At 40.8% G+C, this 13,299-nt stretch overlaps 1 protein-coding gene across 2 annotated transcripts in view; it reads right to left on the bottom strand.

Moving 5' to 3' along the window:
• The window catches only part of LOC117993854 (tyrosine-protein kinase-like otk), an 88,130-nt gene that overhangs the window by 10,925 nt on the left and 63,906 nt on the right, over nucleotides 1-13,299 (bottom strand). For both annotated transcript variants that reach the window (XM_034981730.2, XM_069507169.1), the window contains 9 exons: nucleotides 12,941-13,091; nucleotides 12,011-12,154; nucleotides 11,583-11,628; nucleotides 10,452-10,582; nucleotides 9,685-9,828; nucleotides 9,073-9,207; nucleotides 8,371-8,478; nucleotides 4,836-4,969; nucleotides 1,163-1,291 (listed from right to left, as the gene is read on the bottom strand). In XM_034981730.2, coding sequence (XP_034837621.1) covers nucleotides 1,163-1,291; nucleotides 4,836-4,969; nucleotides 8,371-8,478; nucleotides 9,073-9,207; nucleotides 9,685-9,828; nucleotides 10,452-10,582; nucleotides 11,583-11,628; nucleotides 12,011-12,154; nucleotides 12,941-13,091 — 1,122 coding nt within the window. The remainder of the gene's footprint in view (nucleotides 1-1,162; nucleotides 1,292-4,835; nucleotides 4,970-8,370; nucleotides 8,479-9,072; nucleotides 9,208-9,684; nucleotides 9,829-10,451; nucleotides 10,583-11,582; nucleotides 11,629-12,010; nucleotides 12,155-12,940; nucleotides 13,092-13,299) is intronic.

Raw genomic sequence — 13,299 nt, 5'->3', positions numbered from 1 at the left:
TACTTATTTTCACGAGTACCACTACAGTTTTAGAGTTTTATAGAATAAATCCTACTTAGATTCGAACACGGAAAATATTAATCCATAAAGAAACTTATTTCCGCGCTTTGGTGTAGGCTAAGGCGTGAGATAAGCGAGCGCGAATTTTTTTCTTTAACGCCAAACTAATAGCCAAGCCAAGTGGCCTAACTTACTCGAAATATTTTGACCTGATTTGTGACTACTGAGAATTTCTCAATGTTTGGAGGCCCCTCTAAAGCCGACACACATTCTTAGTCCATTGGGGATTAAACAGACTCAAATTTGGATATCGCGCAATAGTAACCTTTGCACACAAATTTTTTCACGAGTATTTAAAGTGCATCATACAAACAAAACAAATGATTCAACTAGAAAAAAAATCATAAGTTTGCATTGCTATTGAAATTTTTTGCGCAAAACTTTATTTGACTAAATGATGCCCGTAATTCGTCCGCGTGGATTTAGGTTTATGAAAATGCCGTGGGAACTCTTTGATTTTTCGTAATAAAAAGTAGCTTATGTCTTTTCTCAGAATGTATGCTAACTCTGTACCAAATTTCATCAAAATCGGTTGGGCCGTGAAAAACAAGCAGACAGACAAGACACTTTCGCATTTATAATATTAGTAAGGATTTATTAACCGCCTACAGAACTTGACACATATCAGTACCCTTATTATAAATGCGAAAGTGTGTTTGTTTGTTGGTTTATTGGTTTGACGTTCAATCACGTCGCAACGGTGCAACGGATTGACATGATTTTTTGCATGGGTATAGATAAAGACCTGGAGAGTGACTTGGCTACTTTTCATCTCTGAAAAACAAAGAGTTCACACGGGATTTTTGAAAATCTAATTCCACGCGGACGAAGTCGCGGGCATCAGCTAGTAGAAAATAGTAAATCAGGGGCAGAATCAAAAGCCAGTACCTAATTATTTTTATCATTCCTTGTAAGAAAAAGATTCTGTTTCAACTATAAACACATTGAACTCCGAGAGAGGTCTACAAACGATTTTTTTAATTTAATTTCGCCTAAATTTTTATCCCGGAAAATAATAGAATTCCCACGGGATTTTTAAAAAACCTAATTCCCCGCGGACGAAGTCGCAGGCATCAGCTAGTGTACTATAACTGTAGCTTACCCAGTCAGTATGTTCTAGGAGCATATAATGCGGGTCTGCTTCGTTGCACAGGCCGATCAGTCGTGCGATGTGCTCGTGACGTACTCTACTGAATAAGTCCAGCTGGCGACGGAATTCTGCTAGTTGCACCTGTAATTACAAAAAAAAAAAAAATTAAAATGGATACGAAGTTTTTCGGGGTGCTGATTACTGAAATGACAAAGATAGCGACCTGTAGGTCGATTTCGTAAAACCTGCATCAATCTCAATGGTTGTGATTGGCTGAATTTGGCTCTAACTGACTATCATGCTTCTTAATAATTATTAATTTGTGTTTTTGTGTTTTCTTTGGTTATTTATTAGTAAGTTGTTAGTATACTCAATTGTGTTAGTTTATCTTTTAGTGAAGTAGGTAGGTTTAAATTAGTATGTAGTACAGTTTTATTATAAGAATAGATATAGGTGTGTGAATAGCGTTAAGGAAATATAGTAGTAAGTTATGTACATAGTATTAAGAGCGCCACCTCGCCAACAAACTGGCCCACCAGTTTGGCGAGATAGATATGTAGGAAACTCTGTAAAATTAATATGAATAAATAAATTTAAAAAAAAAAAATTGTAGCCAATAGAGAGCGAGCTTCAACCAATCAGAGGTGATTGCGATCGTGACATTGTAGCTGTCATTCTACCGCAATCGAGCCGCATGTCTGGGCTCCATATGTCATCACTGGCAACATGCACTGTTCGCAGACTATGGACACAGGTAGATGCATCTGACGATTCAAAAATACTTGTAAAAGTTTAATTGAATAAAAACTATTTTTATTTTTGGTCTTCAAGTATTAAGAAGAGCAATTTTGGACAAGAAGACATTTAAATTCATGATCAACCCATCGCCGGCTCACTACAGAGCACGGGTCTCCTCTCAGAGTGAGAAGTGTTGGGCCACTACCCATATTATAAATGCGAAAGTGTGTTTGTTTGCCAATTGTCCCTCAATCACGTCACAACGGAGCAGCGGATTTACATGATTTTTGGATTGGGTATAGTGTAATATGTACGAATTGTCAGTTTAAGTAACATAAAAATGCAACTCCTCAATATATCAAAGTAGGTTGCCTGCACATCGGATTGAAAGAGAGGTGATGCAAAATTATGTAGGTTAGGTCGTTAAGCAATAAGTTTAAAACAATAGTATGTAAGATTTCTTTATTAGTATTGTTAGTCCATAAGCGAGAGTAGATCATAAGCCGGCTCTCAATAAACATCTTTCACCGTTGCCGCATTTAATTATTACCATACGGCCACAACATATCTCATGGCGACCCTTGCCAGTCGGTGCATGCTTAATCTAAGTGCGTGCACCGGCTGGGCACGGATCAAGAAGAAGACTACACAATTTTCTAAAGAATATCAAGATTCAAGACTCAATTAGAACAAAAAGAAGAAAATAATTCCACGTCCTGTATTAAAAATCAAGAAACACTAACATCAAGAAATAAGCCCAAAAATGAATCGCTTATGAACAGAAGACATCTCAAGCTTCATTGATCGGCCCAGCATCATCGTGCGTCCAGGGTTATCCCGGCCACAACTAGGAGGTGTCCAGGGTATTCCCGGCCCAGTTCGAGGAGTCCAGGGTTAGCCCGGCCCACTAAGATGCAGTAAAGAAGAGGCGCAGGCTCCAGACCTCCGGACCTGATGACCAAAACCAGTCCTGACGACGACGGCGACTACACGGCGGTCACGAAATTGATTAATAAAATGTGTCGCTAACAGTTAAAGTAAGTGCAATTTATCTCTCGTAATGGGCAAATAGGTAGAATGTGTAGGTATTGTAATTTTTTTTTTGGGTAGATAATTTAATTTTGTACGTATAGGATAGGAGAATATTGGTAATTTTTTTAAATAATAAATAATACTTGCTCCACTATCTACTCATAAGTTCCCTTCGTGCTTCATTTGTAAGATTTTATATAGTGTGTAGGATAGTTTAAAATAATAATAGATAATTAATAAATGAATAAGTAGGTACTTACTTCTTTCGTAAGTATTCGGTGTTAAAATCGAAATATAATAATTCAGAGAATTATAACGGTGCCATCGCGTGGTCAACGACACACGCGTACCCGAACATTTGATATTGTTATACGAGACAATGGTTTTGCTAGAGATGCAATTTGCAAATACAAGGAAATTAATATGAAATAAGGAGAATTTTTTCCCCTACAGACGTTTTTCGTCTAGTTTCGTGCTAGTTTTGACGATATAAGACTTTACCCGGCTTTGACAAATTAGGACTCTGCAAACCAAAGGCTTGATCACCCTTCGGCTGTAGAAGTGCTATAGGTATAAAATATACAATATTTATTTTGGATTGAGACATACTGACGTAGGAATCTGATTGTTATTTATTTGTTTAAACGCGATGTTTTGCGCATATTTAGTACCTCCTCATTCAACTATATATTTGTCTAGACTCTTGATCATTATCTACCGCGCTGGTGTTAGTGAAAGACCTAGAATTTTTATGAAAAGTTGAATGTTATTGAAATACTTATTGAAAGAAATAAGTTTGATGAAGACTATAAGTCTTATGAAAAATGCTTGCAAGCATGTTATGTTAAATATTAATTAGGAGAGTACGCGCCGCGTCTGTTGATTTGTTTATTTATTTGTATTATGTGAAGAAGTAACTTGAAAGGAAGATGAAGACTAGGAGAGGTTTATTTTGAGTTGACTGTCCAGGAAATATGAATACCTGAGATGTTTACTTCATAATAGGTATTATTATGGGTTATAGAATAGAAACCTTATATTTACCGTCTTACGACGATGCTATACGACAGCTGCATACTTATGATGACGACGATTTGATAGGTCAAAGAATCTTTTGAAGTTGATTTGTGAAATCGATACCTCAGCTTATACATATCTAATACCTATGATGCTATTTTGAGATTATTTTATTACCTATGATGAGATTTTTCGAAACTTTTGTAAAAGTTAAATCCTTGACTGCACTTAATAGATTACGATTTTTCTAGTTATAAGTAAGGTTGAAAGTATGCCCATACGAAGTAAGAGATAAGATAAATTGCATTTAAGCACAGGAAGTAACTAAAAAAAATGTTTCCTTACATAATTTAATTTTATTTAGCATTAGATTTTATTTTTGTGATTGTCATCATCTTTTCTTCTGATTCGATGTAGCGTCTAACATTTTTTTTCTTTTAAGGGGAGGGGTAACCGCATACATTTTCAGGGGAGTTGTAATATGTACGAATTGTCAGTTTAAGTAACATAAAAATGCAACTCCTCAATATATCAAAGTAGGTTGCCTGCACATCGGATTGAAAGAGAGGTGATGCAAAATTATGTAGGTTAGGTCGTTAAGCAATAAGTTTAAAACAATAGTATGTAAGATTTCTTTATTAGTATTGTTAGTCCATAAGCGAGAGTAGATCATAAGCCGGCTCTCAATAAACATCTTTCACCGTTGCCGCATTTAATTATTACCATACGGCCACAACATATCTCAATAGTGTAAAACCTGGAAAGTGACATAGGCTACTTTTTATCCCGGAAAATCAAAGAGTTCCCACGGGATTTTTAAAAACCTAAATCCACGCGGACAAAGTCGCAGCATTAGCTAGTAATAAATAAATCTGCAAATAAAGAATTATAATTTCACCTCATCCTTGGTAGTCAACGCCTTTACGAGCACGGGCTTGAGTTGCGGCTCCAAATCTTCGTCCTTGTTCCTAAGCTTCGTTATTTGTGTCATGTCTATCTTAGCCAGCATCACGTCTCCAAACTCGCCACGACCTGAGAAAAATTACGAACCTAAATCCTAACTAATACCTATTATAATGCGGATATGCGCAACAGCCCTGGTCCCGACCCTCAGCAATAAGGACGCAACTCACAGAGAGAGACTAAGCAAAACTTTGTGTAAGAGTAGGTATAGTACGCGGCAGAAAGTAATGTACATCGACCTTTAGAAAGAGATCTGCATTATTTGATGCGGATGCGGATATCCGCAACACCCCTGGTCCCGACCCTCAGCAATAAGGACGCAACTCACAGAGAGAGACTAAGCAAAACTTTGTGTAAGAGTAGGTATAGTACGCGGCAGAAAGTAATGTACATCGACCTTTAGAAAGAGATCTGCATTATTTGATGCGGATGCGGATGTCTGATTTAATGCGTAATTTTCGCATTTGCGGATGCGGATATCCGCAACACCCCTGGTCCCGACCCTCAGCAATAAGGACACAACTCACAGAGAGAGAGAGAGTAAGCAAAACTTTGTGTAAGAATAGATATAGTAAGCGGCAGAAAGTAATGTACATCGACCTTTAGAAAGAGATCTGCATTATTTGATGCGGATGCGGATGTCTGATTTAATGCGTAATTTTCGCATTTGCGGATGCGGATATCCGCAACACCCCTGGTCCCGACCCTCAGCAATAAGGACACAACTCACAGAGAGAGAGAGAGTAAGCAAAACTTTGTGTAAGAATAGATATAGTAAGCGGCAGAAAGTAATGTACATCGACCTTTAGAAAGAGATCTGCATTATTTGATGCGGATGCGGATGTCTGATTTAATGCGTAATTTTCACATTTGCGGATGCGGATATCCGCAACACCCCTGGTCCCGACCCTCAGCAATAAGGACGCAACTCACAGAGAGAGACTAAGCAAAACTTTGTGTAAGAGTAGGTATAGTACGCGGCAGAAAGTAATGTACATCGACCTTTAGAAAGAGATCTGCATTATTTGATGCGGATGCGGATGTCTGATTTAATGCGTAATTTTCACATTTGCGGATGCGGATATCCGCAACACCCCTGGTCCCGACCCTCAGCAATAAGGACGCAACTCACAGAGAGAGACTAAGCAAAACTTTGTGTAAGAGTAGGTATAGTACGCGGCAGAAAGTAATGTACATCGACCTTTAGAAAGAGATCTGCATTATTTGATGCGGATGCGGATGTCTGATTTAATGCGTAATTTTCACATTTGCGGATGCGGATATCCGCAACACCCCTGGTCCCGACCCTCAGCAATAAGGACGCAACTCACAGAGAGAGACTAAGCAAAACTTTGTGTAAGAGTAGGTATAGTACGCGGCAGAAAGTAATGTACATCGACCTTTAGAAAGAGATCTGCATTATTTGATGCGGATGCGGATGTCTGATTTAATGCGTAATTTTCACATTTGCGGATGCGGATATCCGCAACACCCCTGGTCCCGACCCTCAGCAATAAGGACGCAACTCACAGTGAGAGACTAAGCAAAACTTTGTGTAAGAGTAGGTATAGTACGCGGCAGAAAGTAATGTACATCGACCTTTAGAAAGAGATCTGCATTATTTGATGCGGATGCGGATGTCTGATTTAATGCGTAATTTTCACATTTGCGGATGCGGATATCCGCAACACCCCTGGTCCCGACCCTCAGCAATAAGGACACAACTCACAGAGAGAGAGAGAGTAAGCAAAACTTTGTGTAAGAATAGATATAGTAAGCGGCAGAAAGTAATGTACATCGACCTTTAGAAGGAGATAGCGGATTTGAAGAGCATTGTCTGTGTCGTTGAGACCGACAAAACGTCATATAGGTATGAGTGACAGAGACAACGTGACGTTGTGAGTGTATGTTGCCGGACAGCTCGTGAAGTTCCAGCGAGAAGAACAATAAAAAAAAAAAAAAGATTCCGACGAATTGAGAACCTCCTCCTTTTTTTGGAAGTCGGTTAAAAAGGGTAGTTCGCTACTGCCCTTGACAGCTCGAACTTCATCTCTCGCAGTACCGCAGCACACGAGTAGATATATAGACCAGAGGGGAAGCTTCATACTAGCGGCTGGCTGTAGGTTCACTCACTCTAGCGCAGCTCACGCACACCACGACGTGTCACGGACGCTCCGTTTGCCGCCAACCTGGGCGCACGGAGCGTCCGTGCCACGTCGTGGTGTGCGTGAGCTAGTGTGAAGCTTCCCCTCTGGTCTATAATATCTACTCGTGTGACCGCAGTCCCGTCGTGACCACGACCCGTGCAATTGGGTTGAGATATCGAGAAATCTAAATATATAAAAGGAAAAGGTGACTGACTGACTGACTGACTGACTGACTGACTGATCTATCAACACACAGCTTAAACTACTGGACGGATCGGGCTGAAATTTGGCATGCAGATAGCTATAATTATGTAGGCATCCGCTAAGAAAGGATTTTTGAGAAGTCAACCCTAAGGGGGTGCAATAGGGGTTTGAAATTTTATAGTCCACGCGGACGAAGTCGCGAGCATAAGCTAGTATACATTAAAATATGACAGAGACAACGCTCTATAAAGCCGAAATGTCATTCTAAAGGTCGATGTACATTACTTTCTGCCGCGTACTCTAAATATAATTTCAATCAATCAATCAATCAGCCTGTTTGCGTCTACTGCTGGACATAGGCCTTCCCAAGAGCTCGCCACCACACACTATCCTCCGCCTTCCTCATCCACCCACTTCCCGCTATCTTCTTAAGGTCGTCAGTCCAGCGGGTTGGAGGTCGTCCCACACTGTGCTTGCTGATACGCGGTCTCCACTCCAGAACACTTCTGCCCCATCGGCCATCGGTTCTGCGGCAGACGTGGCCTGCCCACTGCCACTTCAGCTGGCTAATTCGTTGGGCTATGTCGGTCACTCTGGTTCTCCTACGGATTTCCTCGTTACGGATTTTGTCCCTCAGAGAGATACCCAACATAGCCCGCTCCATAGCCCGCTGAGCGACTTTGAACTTGTGGACAAGGCAAACTGTCAGTGTCCACGTTTCAGCGTAAATTATATCAAATATAATTTACCAATGTTGTTTTTTTTTAGATTTAAGTGCTAGATTGAATTATTATTCTTCTTCTTCCTTACCTTATCCCACGCTACGTGGGGTCGTCACAACATGTCTTCTTCTTTCACTCATTCCTGTCATTCGTCAACGTATTATCCACTTCTTTTTCACGCATATCCTCTTTCACGCAATCCATCCACCTTTTCTTTGGTCGTCCTCTCCTCTTTTTTCCTTCCACATGCATACTTAACATTCTTCTAGTGACATGGCTTTCTTCCCTCCGCATTATATGCCCATACCATGCCAGCCTATTACCCCTCATATAAGTATGTATTTATGTATTTCATTATAAATAAATGAAATACATAAATATTGAAAAAAAAATTTACCAAGTGTAATAAGTTCGGTGAGCAGAGTTCTAGGCACGGTCAGTTGGTCGTACTGTCCCGACTTCTTGGACGCGCGAGATACGCCCGATACCTCGGAATTGTCTGCGCCTGAAACCGAAAACATAATCAATTTTTTAAAAAACACATTTAAAAAAAAAAAAAAAAAAACATGGGCTCAATGAAAATAAGGAAACCTTGTTTAAAACTTTATCTGGACACTTGACGGCAATGTTAGTTCCGATTTTCGCCATGCGCCAAGATAGCCTTGTCGCACTGTACAAATCGATCAATGACGTCACAATATGGCGATAAGGTATTCCTATTCATATTTTGTCAACCGATAGACGTCCACTGCTTTACATAGGTCTCTTGCAGGGACTTCCACACGCCACCGTCTTGCGACGCCGCGATCCAGCGGCTCCCTTGATGTCGTCTATCTTCCTAATGGGGGTCTTTGCTGTGCTTTCCACCAGCAACTCGGGACCCTAACATCTATCGTGTTTTCGAACTATGTGCCCTGCCCATTGCCACTTCAGCTTAGCAACCAGCTTTGCTATGTCGGATACTCTGACTCCCTTGCGGATCTGTTAACATCTGAACTGATCACGTAGATAGCTCTCTCCATCGCCCCCTGACTGACTCTATGGCGTAGTATACAACTCATCAATTTGTCAATAGAAAGAGACATCGCAATTCACATACCGCTATCTCTGTCATGCGGCAGCAGTCGTCCGTTCTGCGCGGGCGCACCGTTCAGAGTCACCTTTTGTTTCTCTTCTTCCCCTTCTTCCACCAACTTCTCCCTCCCTTCTGCCATTTCCAACTCCATTTTTTCCCCTATGAAAAATAAATGTGTCATTACCTCCCTAGCCAATCCCTAGGACCTAGAAAGCTGAAAAACGAGAAATAAAGCTGGATTTTTCTAGATAGAGAATATAAAGGATTTATATTTTCGCTTTAAAGATGCTTTATTTCTCAATTATCCATACTTCCATACTAATTACTAATAATATTATAAATGCGAAAGTGTGTCTGTCTGTCTGTCTGCTAGCTTTTCACGGCCCATCCGTTCAAGCGATTTTGACGAATTTGGTACGGAGATAGCTTGCATCCCGGGGAAGGGACATAGGCTCAAAGAGTTCCCACGGGATTTTTAAAATCCGAAATCGCGGACGAAGTCGCTGGCATCATCTAGTTATATGTAATAAGAGACATCAAATTTGGCATATAAGTAGGTAATCATTATTATTATCGCTAATTATAGTTATAGGACAAAGTGTTTTCTCTAAGCCTATATACTTCAGGTCAATTTACCTCGTTCCCGTCTCTTCAGCCTGCGGCGCCTGCAGTATAGCATGAGAGCCAGCACCAGTATCATGTAGGCCCCCGCTACAGATATCGACACTAGCACCGCTTTGCCCGCCACGCCAGTTGACTCCGGCGGTGGGAGTTCTCCTTCTGTAATAGCATAGAACCAGTACCCATATTATAAATGTGAAAGTGTGTTGGTTTGTTGGTTTATTGGTGTGTTGGTTTGTCCTTCAATCACGTCTCAACGGAACAACGGGTCGACGTGATTTTTTGCATGAGTATAGTTAAAGACCTGGAGAGTGACATAGACTACTTTTTATCCCGAAATCAAAGAGTTTCTACGGGATTTTTAAAAACCTAAATCCACGCGTATAAATATCCAGTAAAAATATACCATCAGCTCGAAACTTCAGTCTAGTGCTGACGTCACTAAAATGGCCGCCACGCGCATTAGCATGTACGGGAGCGGTGTACAGGCTCGACCGTACCAAAGGGGAGATCTCCCACCGAGCGGTTGGTTGTGCTCGGTAGCGCCAGCTGGGCCGACGACGGTTGTATCTTGAAACTTCTATATATAGTCCAGATTGCCGTATACTCTGTTAGTGCGAGTACTATCGGCGGTACATTTGTTCGGGACTACGTCATCGATTGAACAGCGTCATCTAGTTTGTACTGTGGCAACCGCCACAAGCAATTTGCGGGATATTTATAATAAGTTGAAGATATTCAAATATTCTTGAAGTGGTGATGTGATTCTACATAAAACTTACCGGGATGAACAACAAGTAGCAATTCGTTTCTAGCCAGCCCGGCAGCACTGCCCGCAGTACAGCCGTACCTGTCGGAGTCCTGCTTCGAAGCGTTGCGGATCAGAAGCGTGCCGTTGTTGAGAAGCACTAATCTGTACAAATAAATATCCTTTCTTATGAGGCCCATAGATAGTGATCATAGTTAAAGCTTAAATGATTTGTACCCCCAAGTCTATTAATACGTGCATCCAGACACTATTTTTTTTTACATTTGCCAGTGTCCAGAGCGAACAACAGATCAAATTCCTTCATTGCTCGCGCTTCTCGCAATTTAAATTAAATTTATAAGGAATCCAGCATAAACTTATTTTATGGAAATATTTGTTTGACTCTGTTTGTTGTTTTTCGACGACCTCCCTGGCGCAGTGATGAGCGCTGTGGTCTTAATAGTGGGAGGTCCCGGGTTCGATTCCTGGCAGGGGTTTGGAATTTTATAATTTCTAAATTTCTGGTCTGGTCTGGTGGGAGGCTTCGGCCGTGGCTAGTTACCACCCTACCGGCAAAGCTGTGCCGCCAAGCGATTTAGCGTTCCGGTACGATGCTGTGTAGAAACCAAAGGGGTATGGGTTTAATAAAAACTGCCATACCCCTTCCAGGTTAGCCCGCTATCATCTTAGACTGCATCATCACTTACCACCAGGAGAGATTGCAGTCAAGGGCTAACTTGTATCTGAATAAATAAAAATAAAAAAAATGTGAATAGTGTACGCCAGAGTTTAATAAATTTGTTTGCAAAACGCAATTATATCTAGTTATAGTTTGCTTGTCGTGCGTGTTCATCTTACTTTTAATTTTGTATCTAACTGTGAAAACCTATTATTAGCTTGTAGTTACTCAATTTTAAGATTTTACACGCCCAAGGATATTTAACAGTGTGAAAAATTGTAGGATACTCAGTCCGTTATTTTTCAAGTTATATACTGTAGACAATCGAGAACTAACCACCACCGCATCGCATTACCACGATCGCATTCATTGGCGGACTGAGGCGATGCGTTAATTGTATGATTAATGTGATAGGTACCTAAATATACCAATATAATATCTTTGTTTGTTACCATTAAAAATCAAAATAAACAATTTTTTACATACTTCGATATCGAAGCGTCCGCACCATCCTCAATATCAACACCATCTTCTGTAACAATAGTAAATTATATACCTACTTGATTAGCATAATAAACAAAAGTTTTCAAGGGTCACATTTTCTTATTCTATACTAGAGGATGCCCACGACTTCGTCCGTGTGGATTAACGTTTTTTAAAATCTTCCTTCATTTTCCGGGATAAAAAGTAGCCTATGTCCTTCCCCGGGATATAAGCTAACTCTGTACCAAATTTCATCAAAATCGGTTGAACGGATGAGCCGTGAGAGGCTAGCAGACAGACAGACAGACAGATAGACAGACACACTTTCGCATTTATAATATCAGTATGGATTAATTATGCCTTTGTTCTTAGGGGGTACGAATTAGGCGAGTTTCCCCTATATAGTGTTTGTTATACAATGCAATACTTACGTTGTTGGTGCAAAATGGTAAGGTTTCTGTCCCAATGAGTGGTCGGAGGCGGGTCGCCGGTGGCCACGCAGTTTAGAGACACGTTCTGTCCGACTGTCACGTGCATCTGTTGCTCTGATAGCGGCTCCACCACGCGAGGCGCAACTGTTCACAAAGGAAATAAGTCCGCTTTTTTAAAGGTTTTTTAGCGCTTGGCTCAGACCTGCTGGCAAGTGATGATGAAGCCTAAGATGAAGCGCGCTTGCTTAGAAGATGCCTATTCACTCTTGACTTTTCTATTAAAAGTGGAGGAGAAAATAGAAAACTGATGCCGGAAGGGCGTGCCATGTCTTAGCCAGATGTATAAGTAGAAATAAGTACAAATCACTCCGTGCGTGTCCATAGAATTTCAACTAAGTAACTAATTTATACAAATTTTACTCCTATTTTACCCACTTAGATATTAAATTTTCAAAAACCCTTTCTTAGCGGATGTCTACGAATAGTTATCTGCATGCCAAGTTTCAGCCCGATCGGTCCAGTAGTTTGAGATGTGCGTTGATAGATCAGTCAGTCAGTCAGTCAGCTTTTCCTTTTATGCTGTATAGATATAAGTCCAAACTCAACTATCCTACAATATTATACCTGTACGCTTGGTAAGAGATTTTATGTCTCACCAACGTTGATAGTATTCGAGTGTCGAAAACCTTCCGCATTATAGTAAACTGGATTTTAACTGCCTTCTTTTAAAGCTCAAGTTTGTCTACACATCTGCAGCTAGCGCTCCAAGCGGAAACGTTGCGGAATTAAAATCAGTGGCATTGAATTTTTGACTTCAATTCAAGGCCCTTTAGGTCCATTTTACTTTGACGGTATTGTGTTTCGACTCTCGAGTTCTAGCAAAGTTTGGTGAGACGTAAAATCTTATACTGCGTACTGTTATATTCTTACCAACAACATCCAAAGTAATGTTCGCACGGATGACATGGTCGCCATCTGTGGCTCGGCAAGTGTAGTTGCCGGCATGATGTTTTTTAGCCTCTGCCACCATGAGGGTGCCATTTGCTGACGTCACACCTTGCGGGAGGGGGTCAGCATTGTTCTGTAAAAAAAACTACAAGGTTAAGGGCCCTCCATCACTTGAACTATGAAATTCTAAGATTACAAATACAAGTTAGCCCTTGGCTGCAATCTCACCTGGTGGTAAGTGATGAGGCAGTCTAAGATGGAAGCGGGCGAACCTGGAAGGGGTATGGCAGTTTTTATGAAACCCATGCTCCTTTGGTTTCTACACGGCATCGTACCGGAAC

The sequence above is a fragment of the Maniola hyperantus genome, chromosome 25 (assembly GCF_902806685.2).
Source record: "Maniola hyperantus chromosome 25, iAphHyp1.2, whole genome shotgun sequence".
Taxonomy (NCBI): Eukaryota; Metazoa; Arthropoda; class Insecta; order Lepidoptera; family Nymphalidae; genus Maniola; species Maniola hyperantus.
This window is presented reverse-complemented; position numbering and strand designations above follow the sequence as displayed.